Source organism: Giraffa tippelskirchi, chromosome 4 (assembly GCF_054371585.1).
Source record: "Giraffa tippelskirchi isolate mGirTip1 chromosome 4, T2T-mGirTip1v1.2.pri, whole genome shotgun sequence".
Classification (NCBI taxonomy): domain Eukaryota; kingdom Metazoa; phylum Chordata; class Mammalia; order Artiodactyla; family Giraffidae; genus Giraffa; species Giraffa tippelskirchi.
In genome coordinates this window covers 193,121,834-193,149,228 of record NC_137278.1, presented here as the reverse complement: position 1 = coordinate 193,149,228, position 27,395 = coordinate 193,121,834, and the positions used below count along the sequence as shown (strand labels likewise).

At 42.6% G+C, this 27,395-nt stretch overlaps 1 protein-coding gene across 2 annotated transcripts; it reads right to left on the bottom strand.

Moving 5' to 3' along the window:
* Positions 1-209: 209 nt before the first annotated feature.
* Positions 210-24,984, bottom strand: YBX3 (Y-box binding protein 3). Of its 2 annotated transcripts, XM_081589350.1 has the most exons (10): positions 24,517-24,984; positions 20,570-20,633; positions 19,510-19,543; positions 16,619-16,708; positions 14,500-14,622; positions 11,327-11,530; positions 5,874-5,971; positions 3,300-3,471; positions 2,646-2,745; positions 210-777 (listed from the first exon to the last, which is right to left on the bottom strand). In XM_081589350.1, exons 1-9 carry the CDS (start codon positions 24,794-24,796, stop codon positions 2,680-2,682), a joined length of 1,131 nt encoding a protein of 376 aa, XP_081445476.1. In that variant the 5' UTR covers positions 24,797-24,984; the 3' UTR covers positions 210-777; positions 2,646-2,679. The 2 variants fall into 2 exon arrangements, with proteins under 2 accessions (XP_081445476.1, XP_081445477.1); XM_081589351.1 differs by lacking the exon at positions 11,327-11,530.
* Positions 24,985-27,395: the final 2,411 nt, after the last annotated feature.

The following is a 27,395-nucleotide window of genomic DNA, read 5'->3' as shown; positions in this document are numbered from 1 at the left end:
ACCAAGCATGTCTAGTGCTGAGCTCACATGTGAACCTGTTCATTCCAAAAAGAATCCCATTTCCTCTGCTCTCAGCTCAGGCTCCTACATTTATTCAATAGCACAAATCCACCTGTACACTTGGCTTTCAGCTTATATTCAGCGCATGAAGTAAGGAAAAAAGACAAAAACATGTGCTCAGCTAGAAAAACATACTCCAGTTACACATCTTTCCTTTCAAGGGTAAAAATTTTATTTTTGTGGAACTCCGTACTGCACATTTTCAAAGAGAGTTACATAAGAAAGCAAAATGTTACCCTTCCCTTATCCTAGAAATAAATAAGAAGGGAATAAAATTTCTTTTTTAAATCATGACACTTGGAAGTTTAGCACCAGCATCCAAAATGAACAGAAAAGGAAAAAAAAAAAAAGCATTTACTATATATTTCAGATTTCTTTGGTTGGGGGGGGTCTCCCCATGTGGTATTAATAATTCTTCTTTCAATCATATTACCCAAACAGTAAAAACCAGGAAAAAAATATAAACCTAGTGGTTGCTGAAACTGGGGAGGTCGCTCTCTTGTTACGCGCAGGCAGTCCCAGGATCGCAGCCGCTGGAAAAAATGGCTGACGCTTTCCTTGTGTAGTTGTCTGTTCTGTAAAGAAGTGTAGTAAACATTCTAATGTCCACATCTTGGTTATTAATCTTCCACTTTATTGCTTGGACGTTTCTTTGGTGTTCATAAGGTCGTGGTCTGCTTTTTGCTTTATTTTTTGAATGATCATTAATTAAGTCACCTGGAAAATAGTCACATCAGACTTATTACAGAGTGATCAGATGACCGAGGGTTAAAGACTAAACAGGCAAAAATTACCTGTTTTTATGCAGTTCAACAAATAATTTTCAAAAGCTCAAAACAAAATCTTACATGTGTACCTTTTAGAGATTTGTAAACTGAAACATGAATTTAATGGAAACTTGCTAATGAAACATTTTTATAAACAAGAACACTCAGTGCATAATGGTAAAAATTCTGTAAAATTATAAAAACGAAAATTATCATCATGAAGCCTTTTCAAATAAACGATACTATAACAGTGATAATTCTTCATAATCATTTTAGTGGTTACACAGTATCTCCTAATACAGATATATCTCAATATTTAACCACTTCTCCAATACTAGATTATAATAGAAATTTTTCCCCTATATTTTGGATTATTTCCTTAGGAACAATACCTAGAAATAATGTTACCAAGTAAAAGGTTATGGCCAAAAAAAAAAAAAAGGTTATGGCCAAATGATTAATATATAATCCTGTCAATTAATGTAAGCAACTCTGAATATGGAATTTATTTCTATGACAAATTGCCCATGCTACCCAGAGATAAAACAATATTTTCAGCATAGCACTTGTCTACCTTGTGAAAGGCTAATTTAAATCCAAACCTCTGCATATAAAAGCAGATGGCATTTAAAATGTAGAAACTTAAAATGATGTTAAAATTTTATGAAATATCAATTTTTTGAAAAATAACACTAATACTATAAGCTTAAAACCCTTTCAACTAAAAGCTACTTATTTATTTCATGAAAAGGGAAACAACCAAGAAATACTAAAAAATCAAATTCTCAAGACTTATTAGATGAAAAATCCAGAATGAAACCAACTATGGCTTATATATTCTTTTAAGACTCGCTGAGTCAGTCTTTCCAGTATATTTCTACCTATACAAATACAATTTCCAAGATTTTTAGCAAGAAGACAGAAGAAAAGCAGGAAGCAATAATGAAGAAAAACAAGCTAACTTTATGGAGAGGTTACTCTTCGCCACACCCTGCTTCGGTACTTCACACATGTGATATCACTACGTTTGTCTTTGTAATACCCAGACCAGTCAATATCCCTATTTCACCCACAGCAGACAGAACTGTGGCAGAGGATAAATAAACTGCTCAAGAGCATTCAAGCAAATGAGGAGTAGATCCTGCACTGGACATGTAAACCCAAGGGCTCTCAAGCACTACACATAAATAATGCTGGCTATCAAAGGGAAACGGGAAGGAAAAAAAAATTCCTGTTTGTTCCACAGATCACAGTCCTCTGTTATTAAAATGAAGCCTTGACAGGCACATTGGGCTTCCCTGGTGGCTCAGTGGTAAAGAATCCGCCTGTCAAGCAAGAGATGCAGGTTCGATCCCGGGGCTGGGAAGATCCTCTGGAGAACAAAATGGCAACCCACTCCAGTTTCTTGCCTGGGAAACTGCATGGACAAAGAAGCCTGGCGGGCTACAGTCCACAGGGTAGTCCAAAGAGTCAGAAGCCACAGAGCAAGCATGCAGGCACTTGAAAATTATCAAACTGGCCACTAGGTGTCACAAAAGTAAAACTTTCAAAAAATCTTTCAAAGTGGTGTTAATAGTTGACAACTGTATATCTAGAAAAATGACTTCGACACTCATTAACTCTGTCTGCACGTTTATGTCTCCAAAACCAAACGAAATCAGATCAGCTTCAGAGATACTTCACCACCGAAACAGCTCTTTCTCAGACTCCTGATGGAGATAAGAGGCTGGCCCAGATGAACTGCAGGATTAGTTTAGACTGATCTGTGCTACCTCGGCGCTATTTAAAGAGAACTTCAGTTCCGCGTGGGCCGCCTACCTGCAGATGGTGAAGGTGCCTGGGGAGCCGGCTGTTACTCTGCACTGCTCTTCTCAGGAGCTGGAGCAGGGTTCTCAGATGGTGCTTCACTTGCCTTGGTCTGAAACACACAATAAAATCACAAACTAGAAATGAACCGATTTCCACGGCAGTGGAGAGTTCAAGACTGAAAGGTCTCACAAGTAGGGATCTTCCTGCCTGCGAAGGTAAATCATGGTGCAAAATCTTAACTACTCTTAAAGTTGGAGTCAAAAATTAGAACCACCGAAGAATGGCTTCCAAACGGCAACTAAACATCATCACTCTCCACAGCTGAGAGTCACAAAAAATATGCAGTCACTTTCAACACATGCTGAGAGGCAGGTTCCTCTCTATAAACTCTGTCCTTTGTTTGGAGAGCTCTAACCGTTCTGACTAGAGTGTTAATTGGTTGAATGCAAATATTTGGTTTGCAATATGGGCAAGGCATTCTCTCTCTCTCTCACCCTGTGTATATACATACCTTAATGAAAATGTTAATATACATAAAGATACATATATGACACATATTTTTGGCTTCAGTTTTCAGACTATGAAACCACTTAGAAGGGAATACTAAAGGCTGATATGGTCCAGCGTGGTCTGGCAGCATCTCCTCTGACTAGCTGGCCTCACCTCTTTGCCATCCTGTGAAGGAGCGTTAGGGGGACGGGGGCGACGCCGATAGTTATAGGGGCGCTGGTATCCACGGCGAGCAGGTGGCTGGTTTGGACCATTGGCCGCTTGTTGATTCTCCTTATCTTCAGCCTCTCCGACAGCTGGGGCAGGTCGTGGGCGAGGAGGACCCCTGGAGCAGAGAAGAGAACATGTGCAATTGGAAAGGGCCTTCAAGAATGGCAGGTTTTGTCTTTAAAGGTTTAAAAAGTCAAGGGATCAAGACTTACTCCTAGAATTATGCAAGGCTAATGTGGCAAATGGAACAAAAGGATGATGAGATTAAAAAAAACATAACTATTTTTCAATCATTTTCCTCCTTCACCTGAACACTATTTGCAGTGAACAAACATCTACAGAACATACGCTCTGGTCCTACCAGGCACTGTGGGTGCAAAAATTAAGAAAAGTGAGAAAAGTGCCTGGTATCTGCGCTCCGTGGATAGCCTGCCATGAAGACGGGGAGACTAAAGGGATTTGACACATCAAGAAAACTAACATTAGTCATTGTGTGCCAAGGCCTGTGCTCTATGCTTTCATGTTAATTATCTCATTTAATTTCAAGGTTAATTCTGTGAGTTTAAGATTTAGAGTGAGAAAACCAAGAGGCTTAAAGGTGAGTATTTGGTTGAACCACATAGAACTGCTGCTTTTATAGGTCAAAAAGGTCGAATATAACCTTCCCAAGGTCACACACAGCTAGACAAAATTGGGATCCGCAGGATCTTTTTCCTGTTTTCCTTAAGACATTTTTACGAGGCTTCTTTTATTTCCAAAGTCCTTAGTAGTGAAACATTAGAATGCCAGCACCTAAAATTACAAGGAATCTTGTGAGAAAAAAGAATGTAGAATGCTACCAATCAGGAGAGCTCGAGTAATATCCTTACTCTCCTGTCAAAAATCCCATTTTGCCAAACTTCAAGGGGGTATGGACATCATTTGTGAATGAAGCTCTTCAAGGACAGGGCAAAGGAACGGGGGCTTACAATATAAAAAGCTTATAATGAATCTTGGGGAGTCTAGCCAATTCGGTTTTAACAAGGGATAAAGCAGAAATAAAACAACACTCCTTTCACTACTCTTAACATCCTTGGTAGTAGTAATAATCAATTTATCGAGGGCTTACTATATATCAGGCAACATTCTGATTATCTTAAATGCCTTGGAGTATATCTAACCTTACTGACAACTGGAATATTCCTTATTGTCCATTTTATAAACCTGGTGACTCCATCTAAGAGGAGTCCTGAAACTTATGAGAAGGAGATACAGCTACAGATGAGCTGCTAGTCATAGGGTGGGAATTTAAACACAGACAACTGGATCTGTAGTTAGTTGATTCAACCCCTGCATTAGACCGCTTCATTATCAGAACATTCAGTATGGCGAGTCCCCTACGAGCTGCCGACTTTCAAAGATGTGAATGTGCTTGCCCTCTATCTCCTATTGCTGACAGTCCTTCAGTTCCACCATCTCCCACCTCCTCTCCTTCCTCCAGTCAGTAACTCTTCTTGCCTGGTCACTGGTTGCCAGCCCCTGTGTGCCAGCTGTTGTACTGGATTACCATACTTTCAAGGTACTGTACTATAAGATTAAAAATGTTTTTTTTATTTTTTGTTTGTTTTTTAATTAATTTTTTTATTGAAGGATAATTGCTTTACAGAATTTTGTTGTTTTCTGTCAAACCTCAACATGAATCAGCCATAGGTATACATATATCCCCTCCCTTTTGAACCTCCGTCCCATCTCCCTCCCCATCCCACCCCTCTAGGTTGATACAGAACCCCTGTTTGAGTTTCCTGAACCATACAGCAAATTCCTGTTGGCTCTCTGTTTTACATATGGTAATGTAAGTTTCCATGTTACTCTTTCCATACATCTCACCCTCTCCTCCTCTCTTCCCATGTCCATAAGTCTATTCTCTATGTCTGTTTCTCCATTGCTGCCCTGTAAATAAATTGTTTGTTTTTTATGTACCTGTTATTTGCATGAAAAGTATTACAAACCTATTATAGTACAGTACTGTCCAGCTAATTGTGTTCGGTGGGTACCTAGGCTAACTTTTTATGACTTATGAACGAAGCATGCTGGACTTACAAGCATGCTCTTAGAACAGAACTCATTGGCATGTAGGGGACTTACTGTATCACAAATACGTGCTGGCAGCCAATTCTTCCATTTGTAGTGCTACCACTGAATAACTTACCGGTTAATTTCTGTTGCTCTCATCTCATTAAATATAATAAAATAAAAATTAAGTATGAATTTACATCATGTGAAAGTTATCAGAAACAAAGAATGCTCTGATAAAGGGATAACTAGAAATTGTAGTTGTTACGGAACAGGGGAAATGTCACACAGCCATCTAAAAACACATATATTGCAGAGCCCCACCAAACCCTGGACATATGGTCAAAGCAGTCACATCTTCTCATTATATAATAAATCCAAAACAGACCTGCAACAACCCCAACCACCCTACTGTCTCTGGCAAGTCCTTCAGTTGGTCATTAGTCAGCAGGCAACGTCACCTACCTCCGGTACCTTGCGCGGTAAGTTGGATTCCGATGGACTGGTCCCTGAAGTTGCGCTCCTTCTGGGACCCCATCCTTCATCTCACCAATCTCACCGGCCTGGAGGGAGGCAAGGAGAGCTGAGGTGAGTGTCACAACGCAGGATATGAGAGACACAGCACACAGCTGCATTCAAAAACAATTTTAAAGGAAAAAAGAAAAGGCTTCATTACAAAGCTGGGGACTCTCACTTCTATCAGTGAACCGTGTACTGATTAGATGTGTATGAATGAAAGGAAAGAAAGACAGACTCAGTCCCACTAGACAGTCTTTTCCTGATCCCAGTGCACCTGAATTTATTTTTACAATATTAAACATGTTAAAATGTTCCATTCATCATCTCCTGAAAGAAAATCTTTATGGCAAAAGGAAATGGAATGATATTCTACTTTAGAGCAATGAGAATCTTCAGTGGGTCTGAGAATTTCAAACTCAGACCCACTCATTCTACAAACAGGGTACCCCTTTGATACAGTAATGGTTTCTACATTCAAAGGTCACCCCATGCCTCTTAACCACACCTCCCACCTCTGATTCCTTCTTTTTACAATTTTTTCCTTTTATCTGTTTGCATATTTATTGAAGTATAACAATAAATAATAAAAAATACTCCCTTGAGAAATTTACTTGAAGCTGGGGGAATTAATTTATTACAGAACTTCCAGGGGAAAAAGGAACAAAAAACTAACCAACCAACCAACCCATCCAAAATCTCTGAATTTCTTCATAATACAGACACATCTCAATCTGCTTTTTCCCACTCAAAAGGCAGTATCCCTTCCTTCCCCATATTTCACTAAGAAAAGAGAACCAATCAGAGAAGAATCTCTATATTCTTTCACCATCAAATCTACCACCCTACACCTGCATTTGCTTTTCCTTCTCTCACCCAACTGACTAGGTGGTCCACGCCCACAGGCAAAGCCAACCCTTCTCTCTGGCCTACGAGGGCACTTGAGCTCTCAATCCTCCTCTCCTCCATCAGCTCCATCCAGGCATATAAACATGCTGAAATAACATCCATCTTTTCCAACTGTGTTCTTTAAATTATCACCAAGTAACAGGGTGGTTGAGAGTATAGACTCGAAACCTCAGACTCCATTTGATTTCGCCAGTCGTCCCAGTGATGTCATTTACAGTAAAAAGACTCACTTAGAACCATGCCCTGAATTTAGCTGCCTCTTTAACTGGAATAGTTCTCCAATCTTTACTTGGCTTTCATGATCTTGACATTTTCAAATGTTACAAGTCAGTTATTTTGCAAAATACTCCTCAACTGGGGTTGTTTAGGGTCTCCACATGATTGAACCTACACATCCCTGGAAGGGAAGTCACAACAGTGCTCTGGATTCTTCTCACTGCATCCTGTTGGCTGGCATATGGTGTCAATTCCTACTTAATTCCTACTGTTACTGACAGTGCTCACTCTGAGAAGAACCCCAAGGGAAGTTTACGCTTTTCCCCTTTGCAATGTATGAGGATTTTGTGAAAAAAGTACTTTCAAAAGCCTGTAAATGTTTCATTCTTCATTAAACTCAATATATTTGTTTATATCTGTAAACTTTTATATTTGTTTATATCTTATATAGAAAACTCCTGGTTTTCTACTTTTTTCAATGAGCTGTAATCTGTTACTATCATTACTGGCCAATGGGAGCCCTGTCCAGCTGGCTTGTGTCCTCTGGATGTGACTCCAGCATTCTTTGAGCACTTCCTTGTTTTCTGGCACAACAAGATGTTCTAGGCTCATATTGTACTTTCTCTGGCCTGGCTCTGAATTAGCTGGTTCTCCATAAGGGCTTCTATTTTTTATTGGAGAATGGTATTCATAAATGAAAAATTGGGGGCCAGGCATGCTCAGGGCTATTAAGGTGTCACTGATTTCAGGCCATTTCAGTAGGCGGAAATAATACACAAACACAAATACATACCACACACACACACCATAAGTTACATGTGTGTGATGTGTGTGTATGTATGGCATATTTGATCTGCCCACCAAATGACTTTAGGTTGTTGGTGAAGGAAGGGAGGCCAGGAGAGAATTCAATGTAAAAACATAATCAAATCAAACAAAAACCTTGCCCTGACCCTACATCCTCCACCAGCCACGGCCCCATTTCTCTGAGCTCCTCTACAACATACATACATACAGAGGTGGAAGACCCCCTCTGCCAGCACAGACACCTCCTCAAAGGGGACTATGGTACCTCCTCTTTGCTCTTTCTTGAATTCAGAGACTTTTGTCCTCACACATCACTAACCTCCAAGGTACCAAACCTACTAACCTGGTCTCAGTCTCCCTTCCTCCCTTCCTCAATAGCACTTAACACAGCACTTCCCTCCAGGACATTCTCTCCCCATCTGCTCCTTCCCATTGTCCTCTACCAGACTCCTTGTCTCCCTAATCCTTAACTGCTGCTGAACCCCGAAACTCCGTCCTTGGCTCAGTTTTCTACCTATACTCGTTTTACCAGTCCCTCTCTCCCCTGGCCCAGGCCTTGACCCATGTTTTGATGTCCCCACAGGTGCACCTACAGTCCCGTCTACCCTCCAGGCTCCCTTCAGCCTTTGTATTGTGCTTGCCATTCCCTCCACCCTTCCTGCCTTTCCCAACGTGTGAATGCCTTGTTCCCTTGCCTCTTTTAGGTCACTTCTGAAACATCCCCAAAGACTCTGTCTCCCACCTCATCTAAAATCACACCTTCTTCACTCAAGCCACTCTCTACCTCTTGCCTCTTTTATTTTTCTGCCAAGTTGGCTTCTCTCCCCTTGGAGGTGATATTTAATGTGTGCAGAAGGTCTCCAAATGCCTTCTGTCTCTCTGCCCAAACCTGGTCTTCCTTCACAAAGTATCCTTTACTCCTAACACCACACGTTCACTCCATCATCAGATGCTGTCACTTCCTAAATGTGACCACTTCTCACACCTCCACCGCTAGCACTCCAATTCCTGCCCTGACTGCCCCTCCATAGGGCAAATGAGGGAGCTGGTCTCCCTAATTCTGCTGCTGCCTCCTGTGGTCCAGCCTCCTTAAACTGTCTGGTGATTTCTCAAGTACATTTCCTCCCCTGTTTAGATCCCTTAACTAGTTTTTCCTCACATTGAGGGTAGGTCAACAATTCTTATTATGGTCCTCTAGTAGGCATGCCTAATCTGCCCTGATGCTACCTTAATCTAACCTCTTACCCTCTATTCACCCATAACATCCCAACCACATGAGCTTCCCTTACTTCTCTGAACAAGCAAAGTTGCTTCTTCTTCAGGAACTTCGATTCACACACACACACACACACAAACAGCAAGGAACATATATAAAGGATGAACATTTACTGGAATGACAGAACAGGAGGAGACTGGACAGACCGAGTTTAAACCAAAGTCTACCACCCATGCGACCTTAGGTAACAGTTGCTAATTTCTTAAACTACTCAAATCCCTTCACTTGTAACAACAACAACAAAAATATGGACACCACTGCCAATTCCATAAAGCTGTAGGGAAAACTAAGAACTGATTTCAAACATCTGTCTCTTGGTGGAGGCCAAACAACGCTGCTCCTTTTCCTCTGTCATATAATTCTCTTCTCAGAGATGACAAACAGTTGATATCAGCTCAGTAACTGCCGTAACTTATTTGCCAAATATTGAGAATTATTATCTTCGAAAAAGGGAAGTTGTTTGGACACGGCTATATCACGCTATACGACATCCTCAGTACACAAGGGAAATACTACTAGCTGGCATATTATCATTTTCTTTCTGTTGTGTCCAATAAATTTCACAGTTTTGTACAAGTGTGGGCAAAGATTTTTTTATGTGATCTCAACAATCTTTACCACTTCAGAGCTCTCTCCATATTTTTAAGCCATTACATCACCGACTCAATGGACATGAGTCTGGGTGAACTCTGGGAGTTGGTGATGGACAGGGAGCCCTGGCGTGCTGCGGCTCATGGGGTCGCAAAGAGTCGGACATGACTGAGAGACTGAACTGAACTGAACTGAACACAGACAACCTGGAAAGATTTAGAAACCTTCATTTGCTATTGTTGGTTGACTTAAGCTGACTTCTGTCAATCAACATAGTATGTATTAGAAGGGTTCTCAGGAAAAGCGGCTGAGGCCCTTATTTTAGCTACTAAATAAATAAGAATTTCAACCCAGGTTAAGACAACTAAAATGCAGTTACCTGAATATGCATACATTTTCAAAATTAGTTTTCAACTGCTTTTCTGCGTGGCACACAAGAAGCCCTTTGCTCTGAACCTCCTATTCCTAAGGTGAAATATACTTTTCTTTCAACCAATATTGAAGATACTCATCATATTCTCAAAAAAATATGCTACATATGTATATGCTAAACATGAAGGAGGATTATTTTAGGAAGGCACTACTGACTCCCTAAAAATAAATGTGTGTCGTAGTCTCCCTGACTCTTCCTGTCCTCGTTTCCTAGAGACCCAGGGTGCTGCCCTAAAGAAACCTACTATGCCTCATGTACCCAATCTCTCCATATACGTAACGCTACTTGCTATTTTTAGCACATTTGTCAGGGACAGCTGTTAAAGAGTAGAAGGGGGAAAAAAAAACCAAGAAGCAATGTAGGAAGAACACAGTCATGCATGATAGGATAGGAAAAGGGCAGCAAAGAACAGACTGAACACAATGTTCAGTCAAAACACTCAGTGGACAAACAAAAACCAAGGACATAAGAAGACGGTGTAAGCTAGTGGTACCAAAAATGAAGTCTCTCCCAAGATTTCCAAGTTTCCTGGGAACTGCAAAGTTGGTGAAAGGCTTATTAACTACAGGTCAAGTTCACAAGAGTTGTATCAGTATTTTGCAGTAAAAAAAAGAAAAAAAGAGACAATCATCTCCACTTTCATATGAGGTTTTCTTAATCATCAACATTATCTCATCTAAATTAAGGCCTTTATAGACACCCTCCATCCTGAGTTGTCACACACTACAGTCTTTATCTTGGATTTTATCATCACAGCCCCAAGGTGGAGGCAACTATCCCCATTTAATCTCACAAGCTCACAGTAAGTAGCAGAGATAAGACTCAAACCCAGGCCTGACTAACTTCCGAGTTCAGCTCTTAGACACCCTCACCTGTCCCTACTATATGTCTTTCATTTTTTCCATAAACTTGAGACTGTACCTTGTCCACCAGGGTCCCTGGGTATAGGCAAGGCTCACGGCTCATGCGGTCATGCTTTTAGAAATGAGACTGGAAGGACAGGTCTCAGAAAGCAGACTAGTCTGCTTGGGTTAAGTAGCATCAGCATCGGGAAGCCAAAAGCAAGGTTTGATTTCCGGCCGCTGGTATTGGAAGAGGAGGAGGAAGAGGAGGCAGAGGAAGGACGGAGGGGTGAGGACTGCCGGAGAGAAGTCCCAGGTGCTGGTTTACCTGCATTCTGCTGGGATGGGGGAAGACCCGGGAGCGGCGGTCAAAGGTCTGTCCCACGTGGTAAGGCGGGAAGCGCCGCCGGTACTGGGGGCGGTACTGGGGGCGGCGCGGCTGACTCCGGGCCCCAGAGAACTGCCCGGCAGCGGCGGGGGCCTCCAGTCCTTCACTGCTGCCGCTCCCTTCCTCCTCCTCCTCCCCAGCGTACTAGCGAAGCAAAGAAACAAAGGTTCAGAGGAGGTGTCGGCAGGGAAGGATGCAAAGAATACCATTTAAGCTGAGTATCAACAAAAGCAAAAAAATATTCTCCCCCAAAGGAACGATCCCTTCTAGTATATCAACAACAATGCATTTACCCCAGATCATCAGGTGATGACCTGAGATAAGCTACATTAAGATTAAAGCAGATCTGTGCAGATAAAATACCAAGAAGCAGAAAAGCAAGTGCAATTAATCGCTAAAGAATTTAGTTCGCATCTAGTTAGAATCGGTATCAGTTGACTAACCACCCAAAAAACATTTACACAGTTTAGAATATTTGGCTCCACCAAATGTGTCTCCCCAACACTGGCCATCCACTGGGGCAAAATCAAGAAAAATATATTTTGTATATTTTGTGGTTGGTCCTAACTGGTTTGCTTCCTGGAGTGGTTGGGTTCTCAAAGTGTGGATGGGGGTCTCTGAAATCCTTCCTAGGGGGTCATCAAGGTCAAACTATTCTCATAAGGCTGGCAGGATGCTGTCTTTTCCCATCTCATTCTCTCCTGAGTTGGGGGCAGGAGGGCAGGAATGGGGTTGGATCTCCCAGAAGCTACAGTGACACGTGGTCCCTGGCAGCCCCAAGGCAGAAGGAACTATGAGAATCCAGCTCTTTTATTAAACCAACATCAGTGACTGGCAAAAACCTAAAGCAACACCACTCTTTTCACTCAATTAAAAAATAGCTTTCATTTAAAAAAAAAGTTATTTGTATTTACAAGTAATAGCTTATTTTAAAATAAATTAAATCTTTTAAATTCTGCTTTACTTTCCAATACAATAAATATTAATAGGTATAAACATACATGAAAACTCTGGGATCCCATAATTAAGCATATAAATGGGTCCAAAAACCAGCAGGTTCAAGAACCACTGACTTATGGCATACCTCTATTTGTTTAGGACTAAAGTTTTAATTGCACTTTAATACATAGTAGCAAGTAATAAATACAGTTTCTGAATATAATAAACCTTATTAACACAAGGAACTATTGAATCATTTTATCTTTTTCCTGTATTTAAACTACCATTTCACATACTAACATTTTATATCAAAAAATATAAGCAAACAGCTAAACATCCCTTAAAGAATTTTTCATTTCAAATCTTACTTTAAAGGGGGATTGCAATGCCAAAGGTAGTCTTAAGGGAAGTAACTATAGTTTTTAAAAAATGAACAAATTTAGAATGAAGAAAATTAAATGACTGATGTTGGGGGTGAGAGTATTTAAGATTTAGAACCCTCCAGAAAACCAAGCCCCACATGAGCAACAAAATTCTCACAGGAAAAGCTTTAAGTATAGCCTCAACTAGTCTAATTTCAGAAAATCCAAGTAACTCTGTACTTTATAAAATCTGTATCAGATACAATCTGCAATGATTTAAAGACACATTAGCACAGAAAATGTTCCCCCATATAGTGTGACTGAATAAACTGTAAATTGTTTTTCTCTTTAGGTTTCTCTGTATCTGAGTTTTCTATAGCCAATCTTTCATTAAGATTAGTTTTACAAAATAAGAACAATGGCACCACCATTGCCAAACACACTCAGGAAGCTGTCAGGACCTAAAAGATATCACAACAGAAAACCTTCATTTATGTTTATTTTCAGAATTTTGATAATTTTGTTTCTAAACATCACATACATGACTTCAGAATTTCGAGCTGAGAAGAAACATCTTTGAAGGAAAATTTTTCACTAAAGGCTTTTTACCACTTGTACTTCTGAGTTAACCTAGAAATCAAAACAATTACAACTCGTGTTCCATGAATCTGGTGAACCTGAAAGAGTTAACACGATGTAGTAAATGCTATGGTAGCCTATTCCTACTGTCTCTGACACAGTTTATTATTAAAAATCAAACAGGATAAGCAAAACATGGGTAAGAGAAATACAGGAAGAAAAACAAGATACCGTATGGAATCTGATAAAAACCAATTTGGGCTGTGTGTTTAAGATGACACAATGAAAAGAGGAAGCATTTAGGTAAGCAGAAAAATACTGTTCTATCAAAGTGTAGAGACATAAACCATTCTCAATCTGCAAATAATTCATTCTGGTGAGATTTTTTTTCGAAAGTTTTCCCTGGATGATGCACATAGCCACAATCCTGTGTTCACAAAGCATCGTGAGTTTTATTCCAGAGTACCAATCCTAGGTACTAATTCTAGAAACATCAAAAAATGACTCATATCTAAGAGGTTCCTCATGACCACAAGTTGGATGCCTCAAGAATACTTTAAACTGAGCCTCCTAAGAAAGCTCCAGCCAGACTTGGTTGTAAACCCTTTTGCCTAGATTGGTACCAATCTACAGGATTAAAAATCCAGAGAGTTAATTATTGCTTTGAAATAATGGGAAATGCTATGCTAAATAAAACAGCTACATAATTGAGGCAAATCACTTAATATTTCTGTGGCCAGCACTGTCCATCACTTACTCTGGAGCTGTTTCTCATTCTTCCTTGCCAAGGAAAGGCTGACTTTCTTAGAAAGGAACAGGGTCAGCGCCAAGGGATGAACAACAGATGGAAGCCAATCACAGAAATCCCAGGCCCCTTCCCTCTACCCCACCCAGTGGATGTCACATGGTTCGGTTCTGGCCAATAAAGGAACCAAAAGAAGAGAAAACCTTTTTGACAACCTTGGCATGGCCCACCATAATTAAGCCTTCTTGTTACAAGATAATTAAATGGCTATTACTTGCAGCCAAATGCAAACAAACTGATAAAACTGCTGAATGGCAAAAGTGTCCCATAAGACCAGTGGGGATAAATTCTGAACACGAAAATTTTCCCATCCAAAAAATTCACTGTGTTTCCAGGAGAAGATACAGCATTTATGTGCTCCAAGTATACACACTTAATTTTAGATGTGCACATTTCTTGGGTCACTGATGATGAAAGAGAAAACGTACACTGCGGGGCGGTCCACGGCGCCGGCCGTAGTAGCCGCGTCTGTAGCGGCGCCGGTCAGCAGCATATCGGCTCCCTTCCACGGGAACGCCATCCGGGCCAGTCACGTTGGCTGCTTCTGCACCCTGAAAAAGGAAGGAAGCAAAGACAGCCTTCGAGTCAGAAAGAAGCCAAAGAACCAAAAGCACCACCTTAGACAGCCAGAGGGTTTAAGACTGGCAGGAGGTACTAGAAGTTCCTACGGTGACCTCAAAAACACACCCTCATTTTAATAAGGTGAGCAAGATGCTTGATGTCCTGATTTAAATGTATACAGCATCACACCTGACACTGACACAAAACTGTTTATCAACTCTGCTGCAATATAAAACAAAAAGTTAAGAAAATAATAGATGTATATACAGCTTGCTTGCTTGCTTCCACAACCTCTGCTCTCTTGATTCAAGAGCAATATGTATATATATTTATCTTTAAGAAACATAAATATAAAGCAACTGTAGCAAAGGAATGCTAGACCAGGAAGAATATTCTTCACTGGAAATAACTGAGATAATGTTCTCTTCCTAGAAAATACTGACACCTGTTACTCTGTGAGGTACCAAGAGAATCCACTCATGGGCTCACATGGGCCCAGCACTGAGCTAGTGAGAGGGAAATTTCTCCCAGCGTAGCAGTGGCAGAAATGAAAGTCTGCTGACTCAGCTCCTGCTTTCATACAGTGTCCACAAAAGCAGTCCCTCTTTAAATCTTCTTATTGCTGAAACAGACATGGCCTTCAGATTCTCTATGGACGAGTGGATAAAGTAATGCTTCAAAAATATAAAAAGTTCGGACAAAGGAGATCCAAAAGAGTGAAACCCCACTCTATGTCCATTTGTATAACCTCCCATGCTGAAAATATACAGAGGTAAAATTAACCTGGCTAGACAAAATTTTAATAGTTGGATGGGACATTAGGGATCATCACAGGTCAGCATTTGCTGGTAGATAACTTGGAACTCTGAAAGATCTGCAAGATACCCTGGGATCACATTGGTAAAGATCATTTAAATTTTTATATGAGATGAAAAAAAGTGTTCCTCTTTTAAAACAGGAAACAGATTGAGAGCTGCTAAGAATAGGAACTATGGAATGAATGGTGTGTATATCAGAAGAGCAATCATCTGGGAGTGAACTAGTCAGCTTACAATTAAAAAATAAAGCATAAAAGACATTACTAATATTAGAATTAAACATATTACAGCATAAAAAATCTGTCGATACACATCAAAATGATCCTTTTAGCTTCCTGGGTTATTCTCCATCTGAAGATAGTGGTTATACAGTCTGTCAAGATGCCTCTGGATTTTCAAAACCCAAGCCAAAGAGAAAACATAATGATCATATTTTATTTTATTCTTTAAAAAAAAAAAGGTATCTTTCACCCCAAAACAGCTTTTATCAATTTTTAATACTATAAAACTATCTTAATTTTTAAAATTCTATGTATGTATTTATTTTTGGCTGCCTTGGGTCTTCATCACTGCGCATGAGCTTTCTCTAGGTGCAGCAAGCAGCGGCTAAGCTCCAGTTGCACACGGGCTTCTCACTGCCATGGCTTCTCTTGCGGCAGGGCATGGGCTCTAGGAGGGTGTGCCGGCTTCATCGGTTTCGGCCCCAGGGCTCCAGAGCACAGGCTCAATAGCTGTGGTGCACAGGTTCAGTGTCTCCGCGGCACATGGGATCTTCCCAGATCAGAGATAGAACCCATGTCTCCTGCACTGGCAGGTGGATTCTTTAGCACTGAGCCACCAGGAAAGCCCTGTTTTAATTTTAAATTTCACTTGAAAATACATTTGGTACCAAAATAAGATTTGTCATTTTAAATCTTCAGAAATTAGCTTTTCCTTCCATGATTAAATAGGATTTATCATTTATTAAAATGGAAATTAAATCATTTTATACTGCATCAAACATTGCATGTAACAGTCAATAATCAGAAACACTTTTACTTAAAGAGTCACTTCCTTCTGTCATAGTAAAAATCCAAAGTACTGTTAACTCATAAAGGACTGAGAGACCATTTACTAAGCGAGAAAATAATGCCAGCACCCTGGATACCCAACCACAATCTCCTCTCACCTTCTCTCCTTCAACCACATCAAACTCTACGGTTTCTCCATCTCCTACACTGCGCAGGTATTTCCGTGGATTATTTTTCTTGATGGCTGTCTGTCAAGATTAAAAAAAATTCTGAATGAAGTATAGGTCAAAGTTGGCCACAGAGTTCATCCCTTTCAAGTTTACTGGCTCTACTGAAGAAATCGTTGATCTAACGTTGTTGTTGTTTAGTCGCTAAGTCATGTCCAACTCTTTGTGATCTCATGAACCGCAGCACACAACACTCCTCTGTCCATGGTGTTTCCCAGGAAAGAATACTGGAGTGGGTAGCGATTTCCTCCTCTAGGCATCTTCCCGACCCAGGGATGGAACCTGTGTCTCCTGCATGGGCAGGCAGGTTCTTTACCACTAAGCCACCAGGGAAGCCCTGATGTATTCTCCCAACTAACCTGCCTCTCCAAAACAACAACAACAAAACAAAAAAACACTATACAACTATGTTCCACATTACTTTCTTGATTTCAGGTTATCCTTCAAAATTCATCTTGGTAGCTGGGTTAAATAGAAAGTGCAGTTATACTGATGAACTAATCGTGATACTGGATAGATGCGTTTCCTCACACTATGAAGTGTCTTGGATCAGACTCTACCTCCATCATTGTGAGGGCTGTGGGATGGGGGACGCCTCCATAAAATCTTACACATGCACATAAACACAGAAATACAGGGACAGAGATTTCAGTGGACAAGAGAAACCGCTAACCTCAAAAGAAACTTTAAAAATCCAAGGGGGGATAAATATTTCTGACAATATATGAAAATATGTCAAGAACAAAACACTTCTGACAACCTTCTCCTCTCCCATTTTATAGAACAGGAAACCAACTGGAGGCTGATAAGTGATTTACCTGAGTTTATTTATAAAAATACAGCCTGGGGGAAGGAGGCGGGTGGGTGGGGGAAGTGTATACCCCTGTACTATAACTGTGTGATATTTATTCAAATTTTTCTCATCACATCATTCACATGTCAGCTTATCCCCATGCGCTCCCTGATAAACAACATTGAAAGGTTAATGAAGACGTTATCCTGCAGTGAACATGGGCACCTAAATACCTGCTGATGAACAGGCTTCTCTTTTTCAATCAATGGAGGGAAGAAAATAATTCCTGCAATGAATTCCCATTTCGTCGGCTGGTATCTCTAAACAGTTAAAGGGGCTCTGGGTTTCTGTGGAACTAGGTCAGCCTTATTTTATAAAGCGATTAGGCATGTGTAATCTAGCCCTTTCTTACTCTGAGTAGGAGGGAGGGAAAAAAAAAGAATGAGCCAGTAGGGCAGAGACCTCACCCACAGAGGAACAAGGCAGTTCAGGACAGGAAATACGCGCAGGCCGCCTGAACATTCAGCCAGTCCAAAAACAGCCCCTCCCTACCGGCTCATTCCCTTTTTCCTGTTAAACTGGGCTAGCCTCAGCACACCGAGGTGACTCACCGCCCAGCCTCACGGGGGGCTGGAATCAGGTCACACACTCACAGGCCAGCGAGGCTGGCCGCTGGCACAGAACCTTGTGAGGTCCCTTTATGCCAGCAGTCACCAGAAGGCAGAGTTCTTACCCCAAAAAACTCTATTACCCTCTAGGTGTTATAAGCAACACTCCCTTTTGGTCTGTTCTGACTTTAAAAGTCACTGTGTCTGAACAAAGTAATCCACTCCAGTTACCCAGGAACAACTGGAATATAACTGATAGAAACCCCAACGGGAGAGCTTCTTCTAATAGCACTCTCTCCAGTCACCAAACTCTACCCCATGGTGCAGAGGATCCTAAACAGCAGGAAAACACAGAAAACCAGATGCTTGACAGAGCCCTGGCGGTGAATGTGCTGGTATTGGTACCTGTCTCTGTACTTCTTTGTTGTTATTCACTTTGAACCACACATATGTGAGACAATTCACGAAAACCAACCATACAAAAAGAAAACTAAGTGCACGTAATGCTTTCAACCTCTTTTGCCAAGGAAGTCCAGGATACATATCACATCCTAGGTCAATAATGTAGAAAAAGACTGAGCTTCCTGTACAGAGAAGTCCATGTTTTCCGCATTTTACACTTTTTCTACATCTCCTTTGAATACAGGGGACTACAGGCCTATTTGATCTGGACATGTGCTAAGCAGGACAGAAGAGGGGACTAGCCTGGGAGTTGGAGTCTCCTTATGTCTTGGATCTTGTTTGTGCTCAGTCGCTAAGTCATGTGCAACTCTTCCGTACCCCACGGGCTGTAGCCCACCAGGCTCCTCTGCTCATGGGATTTCCCAAGCAAGAATACTGGAGTGGGTTGCCTTTTTCTTCTTCAAGGGATCTTCCCCATCCAGGGATTGAACCCGAGTCTCCTGCATTGGCAGATGGATTCTTTACCCCTGAGCCTCCTGGAAAGCCCCCATGTCTTGGATACACACACTCCAGCCATCTGCTTCCCCGTGCTATTTACCCAAGTTCAAGTTGCTCTGATGAAGGGGGGTTTAACCAGTGCCCACCCAGGCGAAGGTAAGGTGGGGCCCAGCCAAACACAAGGAGGAAACACAGTCAGGCGCACAGGCTGCTAACATGGAAATAGAAGCCCTTTAGCTAAAGACTCGGAAGGCTTTAAAAATTAGCACGTGGTCTGATTATTACTTCATTAAGCTCAAAAAATAAAAACTGTCTGAAAACAGTTAATGGGATGGAAGAGAAGAGCTTAAGTGCTAATCTTAAAATGTGGAACTGGGCCCTCTTGCCAAAATAAAACCCCAGAAGGAGTTTCAAGCAGAACAGCAATGTGCAGGGCTTCACTTTGGGAAAGGGATAATACTAGCATATTACAGACGCCCCTCTCCTCAGAGAGCAAATGTCACAATGATCGTCCCTCTTACCTGATGTACAAATACATCTTCTTTGGTGTCATTTCTGTTGGAAGACAAAAAGCTCACAGTTAAAAGGACTAGGTAAGTGGGAAAACTTAAAATTAACAGTTTAGAGCCTAGGACTTCAAAACACAACATAGATGTCTGTCTGTCCTCTAAACTCAGATGCCTCCAGTGAATCCTCTTTAAAAACTTCTAAACCCAAAAGGGACCCACCTTACTCCTCCACATGACAATGGTGCCTGGCTTCATGCACACAGAGTCAACCTACCGAAACACCCGTTTCCTCTCATCTCTCTCTAAATCACATGGTGTGTAACCAGAGCCCGAGGTTCCCCTCCCAGCAAAAGCAAAGCAAGATAGTTAAAAGGACAGGGCACAGCTGTGAACTAGGCTCTCCTTACACTGAAACCTAAAACAACCCCCCCTCCACCACCACCCTACCCTAAACCCCCACCCCACCCCCACTGCCCACCAAAACACACAAGGAAGAAATTAGAGGAATTTTTTTTTTTTAAGAAGGTGGGGTCCTAGCTAGGAGGGCTAGAGAAAATGATGGTATCATATAAAGACATCAGAATACCCTCACGGCTTGCAGCTGTGTCCTCACTCCTATATGGTTGGAAGTTACCATGGTTTAAAGAAAACATTGTGGTTTCTACACAGGACTTGGACCAGACCTGGGTTACAGATCCAGCTCAATTACTCACTAGTTGTGTGACCTGAGGAAAGTTGCTTAACCAGTCTAGGATTCCACTGCTCCACCTGTGAAATTGTGGATACCCACTCAATTACCTTAAGGCCCTTCCCCTTTCTCTGTTGTCCCCACCGCCACTGTTTTTTCTTTTAATGACTAGATTATATAAAATAAGTTATTTATCCGTGTTTTAGAAATGCATTGCAATTAATGTTTAATGATCAGTAGCTTAGAAATGAGAGTATTTACACGGCTTGGAAATCTGAAAACTTACATAAGCCATTAATAAAGTATGGGAAAAGATAACAACAGCAGGTGCCACAGCACGAGGACATATTGAAATAAAACAGGCAGAGATACATACACACATACCGATTTATAAATCCATATCCATTTCTGACGTTGAACCATTTGACAGTGCCAAGGACTTTGGTGGCTAAAATAGGATTAAGCAGATAAATTAGTATCTGACCTACAAAGAGATAAAGCTCATACCACTAAGGTCTTGATAGCATTATTTAAAGCCTAAATATACCTGAGGAAACCATTAAAAGCTTAACTCCAGAGTTTATCGAGAGAAGTGAAGTTGTCACAGGGAACTACTCTTCAGAAGACTAAACGTTTCTTCTTTGGGAAATGTTTCAGTGAAGTCCTGAGATAAGGTGTTGTCATAAGTCTATATGATTCTGCAGTGATTAAAATTGAGAAACACTGCTTAAGGGAAAAAATGAAAACATGCTCTTTAAAGTTTCACAGCAGAAAAATGTTCTAAGTGCTGAACGCAGCTCTTTCAAGTTTTACAGCAGAAAAATGTTCTAAGTGCTGAACGCAGCTCTCGATGAAAATGACTATAGATAAACGAGCAAGGTGAGCCCCGACGACCTGACACATCACTTTCACACTTTGAAACAGTCGGCAAACTCCACATAGTGAAAGAGTAGCTCCTTGTTAATAGCTAATCTACAGAGACCTGAAGAAACTTGTCTTGATGCCAGATGGGGGCCCATCAGAGGAGTCCAGAGTAATAATAGAAGTGAGGCGGGCTCAGGCCAGTTCTGTTCTTACCACTCTGAGACATGATGCAACAGGCCTTTTCAAACCTGCGATGAATTTGGGATTCTGTTTCATTGTTTATCCTGCTCTCTCCATTTGGTGGGAATCAAACCAAACTGATTTTGGTTTTTCCTATAAACCAAATTCTTATCGGCATTTTCTTATAACCCTCCCAATGTGATTGCTGACTCTACTTGCCCTTGTGACAGGACCATTTCTGTACAATGTAAGATCCTAACAGAACTCAAGAGAAGAAATCTAAACCAATAGTATGGTCATGGAACTTGTACTTCACAGATTTATGTTTATTTTAGCCATTTATGATTTTAGATGACTCCTCTGAATCAACTGTGAGTACCAAATCCAGTACCTCTATGAAATGCCCAGGTCTAAACTCAGGAAAAGCATAAAGCAATTATCAAAACTCAGTGAGACAGGAAATGTGGCAATAGAGTATCTTTCAAAAAGAAAAAAGCTTAGGAGAGAATAAAAGGAACAATTAACCACGAGATACAACATTTTTAATTTCCAAGGAAAAATAATAAAGATTCAGCTTTTAAATTCAAGAAGAAAACAGTAGTTAGGGCTTACTTTGCTGTGGGCAGGGTTAGTTCTGAGTTTTGCTATATGAATATGCTTGGGAAAGTAGTTTACCTCTCTTTGTAAAAAGAAAACACAAAGGAAAAACCCTTTCTGCCTTCAAAGTCATTTGGCCCACCATTTACTGAGCAATCTCCAGTTCTTATGCCAACTAAGGAAGATCTCTCTCCAATAAAGAGACTAAACTATTAATACCTTCGGTTTTAGGGCATTTTAATGAGAGCAACAGGGCAAAGAGGAAAAAAAAATTACATTTTAGATCTAAATGTACACAGAAGACTGGTTTTGATCAATCATATGCTTTTAAATCTCACATTATTTCAAGTGATATGCTTTTTGTCTCATTTGTCCCAAAATTAATGAACTAGAAAAACATAAGTAAAATATAAAGGTAGGAACTCTTTTTGATTCATTTTCATATAGTTAATGTCTACAGCCACTGTCAAAGGCATAATCGTGATTAGAAAAGCAACACTAATGAAGAGAAAGATGAAAGTGATTCTCAAGGATAACTTCAATCCAGGTGGAAGGTTATTTTTATTCCCACTGTATTTTTAAAAAATTTCCTAATTTCACAAATATTTCCAGTGACCTCACAAGGCCAAACACAGTCATCCACTCTTCTTGGTTTAAGCCCATCACTTCACATACACAGAGCTGGATGGAGAAAGGAGGAAGACCAACAAGCTTCCATGAGCTTCATTAAGAGGGAAGTTTTCCTTCAGTCATGGTAACTTCTTCCCCTGGCCTGTGGATACACACTGAAGTTTAGAACCATTTCTAAGAACTAGAATGCGAGAATCCCAAACCAGAATTCCATTTCAGTCAGCACTGCGCCTGGCACATTGTAGGCACCATGTGTCCGCTTGGCTAAGGACAGGAGATGGCAGAACATAGTGGACAGAGACAGTGTTGAAATGTCAGGCAGAAGGCTGTCCTTGTTGTTGAGATTTGGGAGTGACAGCGAAAAGACCCAAGACCTACAACCTCACCAGCAGGGATGTGCTGGGACTGTCAGAGCAGTTGGTGGCTGAGCGAATTAATCTATGTCCTTCATCTTTAAAGATATCTACTGCAGTTTAAAATTCAGCTTAGTTTAGATTCAAGAAAGATACAGGGATCCAGTGAAAAACTGAGAAATTTCTTTCATACGAAAATAAATCAAATTAAGAACATATCCTAACACTGCTTCGGATAAATCAAGGTTGTCTCTCTTGACATTTGGAATGGGCAGTGTTCCAAGAAACACTTGTTGAAAACAATATCACAATACAACCTGGACTAGACTGGAGCAACTTTTAGCATAGAGAAATGAAGGCTATTGTGTTTCTTAACCTGCACATGTTACATTTAGCACCTTGTTTGACAGTAACTGAGTAAAATGTAACCCTTAAACAAAAAAAAAACTGAACACAGGCCTCTCAAGGCAGGAAAAACGAGATGGTATTAAACTTTCTTCACATGATTCCTCCAAGTTTCTGCCTATAAAAGTTCTTCCTAGAAAATTGGGAAGGCAAGGCTCACAGAGACCAAACATGCCCCATGCAAAATACTGAAAATTTCTCAGAAGCATCTTACACCATCTCTTAACCTTCCCTGGTTTAAAAAAAAAAAAAAAAAAAAAGAGGGAATGAGATATACAGCACACACCCTTTAGAGACCTTATCCCCACCCACTGCTTAGGCCTCACACAGGGCGTTAACGTTACTCAAAGAGAGGACGCTGAGATACTGACAAAACCAACAATGACTACAGACATCCTTTGTAACGTTCTGCCTCCGGGACCTGAACATCTCCTCTTCCGATTCCCGTTCCTAAGTTACACGTCCCCAAGATAACCAGGCTGCGAACTAACGTCATCCCCTCACTTCCGACCAAGTTTTTTCAGCTGCTACACCAAGCGCTTTCCCACAACCGAGAAGACTAGAGTGATTGGTAAACACCAAGTGGTTCTTGCAGCAGCGGGCAGAGAGAGGAAGGAGGACGCGCGACCGAGACCCAAGTTTCCCGGAGAGGGATTGCAACACCCCTCGGCCAGCATGTGGCCGACAGAAGCCTGGCTTCGCTCCCGCGCCCCCGTGAGAAGGGCGTCTGGGAAGGACACCTGAGCCTTCCCAGCAAGAAGCCTTTCCACCACCACCAACTCCCCCACCCCTGCCCTGTCTCCTCCGGCGCCTTCCTCTTCCCTCCAAGGAAATGCTCTCCTCGCCCAGATCCTAAGCGAGGACTCCAAAGTTCCCATGCCACGTGGGTGCCTGTCCCATCCATACATCCACTTCCATCCCACCCTGGATCCTCTCTCCCGACTGCCGCTTCTTTCCCCTCCGCACCCAGGGATGCTTCGCCACGGAACTGCGCGACAGTGCCCTCCTAGGGGACCCCCCAGTTAAGACCCCCAACTTGCGAGCCCAGGGGCGCTCGGGCGGCCGGGAGCGCCGCGCCCTGGTCCGGCAGCGCCTGCGGGATGGGCGGCCGCCGGCCCCGAGGGAACCCCACGTCCCCGGGGACCCCCATATTCCCCCCGTGGGGGTCCCCAGGACCCCCGTGCTGTCCGCGATCCCGCCCCGCTCCGTCCCGCCCAGACAGGCGGCTGGAGTTGCCCACACGTGCTCGGCGGCCCCGGCCCCAGCCCGGAGCGCCCCCCCCATCCTCCCCGCCTGACTCACCGAGAACTTTCTTCTCCGCGTCCTCGCTCCCCACGGCGGCCGAAGAGGCGGGGGCCGCGGTGCCCGGGGTCGCGTCCCCACCGGGGTTGCCCACGACCAGGGCGGCCGGGGCAGGGGCCGGGGGCGCGGCGCCGCCCGCCGGGCTCTTGGCCGCAGGGTCCTGGGGGGCCGCCTCCGCCGGAGCCTGCGGGAGGGCGGCGGCGGTGGTGATGGGGGCGCTGCTGCTGGGAGCGGCGGCGGCGGTGCTGGTGGTGCTGGTGGCCTCGCCCGCCTCGCTCATGCCGCCTCCTCCGCTGTCCCTCGGGCACCTCGGTGGCGGTTGGTCGGCGGTTGGCGCGGCTGGAGGGCGCGGCGGCCGGGGGCTCGCTCTCCCGGAGGCCGGGCTGGGGGCGGGGGGGGTCTCGCGGCGGAGGCGGCTCGCGCTCTCGGACTGCGCGCTCGCTCCGGGGCTCCGCGCTCGGTCTTACTGCCCCAAAAATGGCCCCGCACGAGTTCTAGGCGGTGCGCGGGCCCGGGGAGGGGAAAGAGTGGGGAGGGCTGGCTCTGGAGTTGGGGCATCGACTTCATTAGCATTTAAAGGCGCCCGCTGCCCTTTTTCCCACCCCCTCGCCGCTCGGGCCGGGATGGGGCGCAGGGAAGGAAAGCAAGGGTGCGCCCGGGCTTGGCCGGCGGCTCCAGAGTTTTCCGCGCAGCGCGCGCTGCCGCCCCGCTTGGTTGGAGCAGGGGCCGCAGGGCTCCCCTGCCTCGCCACGTCTTCCAGGAGGGGCACACTGGGGCATCCAAGAGACGCCGCGCTTCTCTCTCCCCAAATGCACGCTTTTAAGTCCTTTCTAGTGAAACCGTGTAACATTTCTGATGCCCCATAAACTGTTTCTGATACAGCAATGAAGAACTGGAATAATACCGTCTTCAGGCTGTTTGGCTACTTCCTCCTGAAAGATAAGTTATGGATGACTTCGTCTATGAGCCGCAGGTGAGGAAATTGAAGTCCAGCCCTCGGTGAATTCATGTAGACGTCAGTTTACAGCAATGTAAGGGCCTCCCTGGTGGCTCAGACGGTAAAGAATCCTCCTGCATTGCGGGAGACCTGGGTTCTGTCTCTCCCTGTTGTTGGGAAGATACTCTGGAGGAGGGCATGGTAACCCACTCCAGTATTCTTGCCTGGAGAATCCCCATGGACGGAGGAGCCTGGTCGCAAAGAGTGGGACACGACTGAGCACACACACGGCAACAAACAGCGAGCTAATAATATGCATAGAATAATGCTAAACTTGGAGGGAGAAGAATAAATCCACACCCCACTTTCTGCTCGAATTGCCTCTGCCAGCTGGTGAAAACTTAAGCAGTCGAGCCCTCTTAGCCTCGAGGGCTAAGAGGAGGGCTACAGAGAAGCAGATCACCCAATAAACGATATTTTCAGTTTAAGGAGTCCACCTGGTCTTAAGAGAATGAAACTGGATTATGCTAAACACAGGCTAAAGGGCCTGTACTCAAGAACCATGGGAATACAGGGCTGTTAGGTGTTCTTCGCCTCCAGGGTCCAGACAGCCCTAGGTATACACTCTTACTTAATGGAGTCAACTTGGACTAGATATTCAATGTCCCAGAGTCAATTTCCTCCTTTATGAGGGTTTCTCCAAGGTACCCTGGAAAGTAGATGGGATTATCATATGTAACTCCAGTGTCTGGTCCAACAAAATCTCCTTTTCGTTCTCCAGTCTCCTAAACCATTTACCTTCCCCCCTCCCCTGGGAATTGTGTGTCACGTGGCTACATAAGGAGGGTAGCAACCCAGTATAATTTCTTATTGCAATTTCCACTGGTTAACAGAGTACCTAGCAGCGAAGTAGAACACAGGAAATGTTTACTGAATGAAAACAAAAGACCACACTTTGCAAACTCAGTTGCTTATCAGCACATTCATTGTCAGTAGTTATAAAACTATCCTGCCTTATTACTTTCATACTCCATCCATGAAAAAACATAAAAGTTAAACTTGACAAGGAAAAAAGCAAAATATGGAATATCTGGCTTTTCGATGTAACTCACCTGTATTTTTAAAATTATTAAGATGTAATTGCTAGATTCATATTTTAGTTGGACTACAATATGGACCATACAGTGATGTTATCTTATATGCAGGTGTGTTAAAAAAAAATTGCTGGTCCAATTCTAAGTGTGATTAAATTATTTCTTAATTTTAAAGAGTGAGTCTTAATTACAATTAAATAATATGCATGATTTTATTCTGGTGAGGACTGGCCTTTGACTTTCTTATCTAACAAGATGATTATCACTGCTCTGCAGAACTGGATTGCAAGGGGGGGAAATGACGGGTTGAAACTCTTCAAACTCCAATCTAATAGCCAAATCCTTAAAATATTATATATATATATATATATATATATCTACCCTTGGAAAATAATTCATAAGTAACAGGTGTGGTCTCCAACCTCTGGAAGACCCTAAAATAATTACAGATGCATCTTGGGATTTCCTAGAATTTTGTGCTGGAATGGCTCCCAAAACTACTCATCATTTTCATCCAAAAAAAGCAGTGAGCAGCTGGGAGTTCTTGGTACTGTGCTAAATAAATCTAGAGAGAGTTAATTAGAGCAAACATCATCTGTGTTGTTTTAATAATCATAACAAGAGAGCAACTTTGATGTAGACGCACATGGAGTCTTCCATTTCTTCATTTACTCATTAACTCATATGCTCACTCATTAGCACATACTTACTGAACTACATGCTATGTGTCAAAGTGCTACATTATGAGTATCTGATGTTGATCAATATGAAGCTTACACTGTGTTTTTTTTCACGTGAAATCATTTTTTTTCACTGTCATTTACACTGAAAGAAAACATCATGTCTGA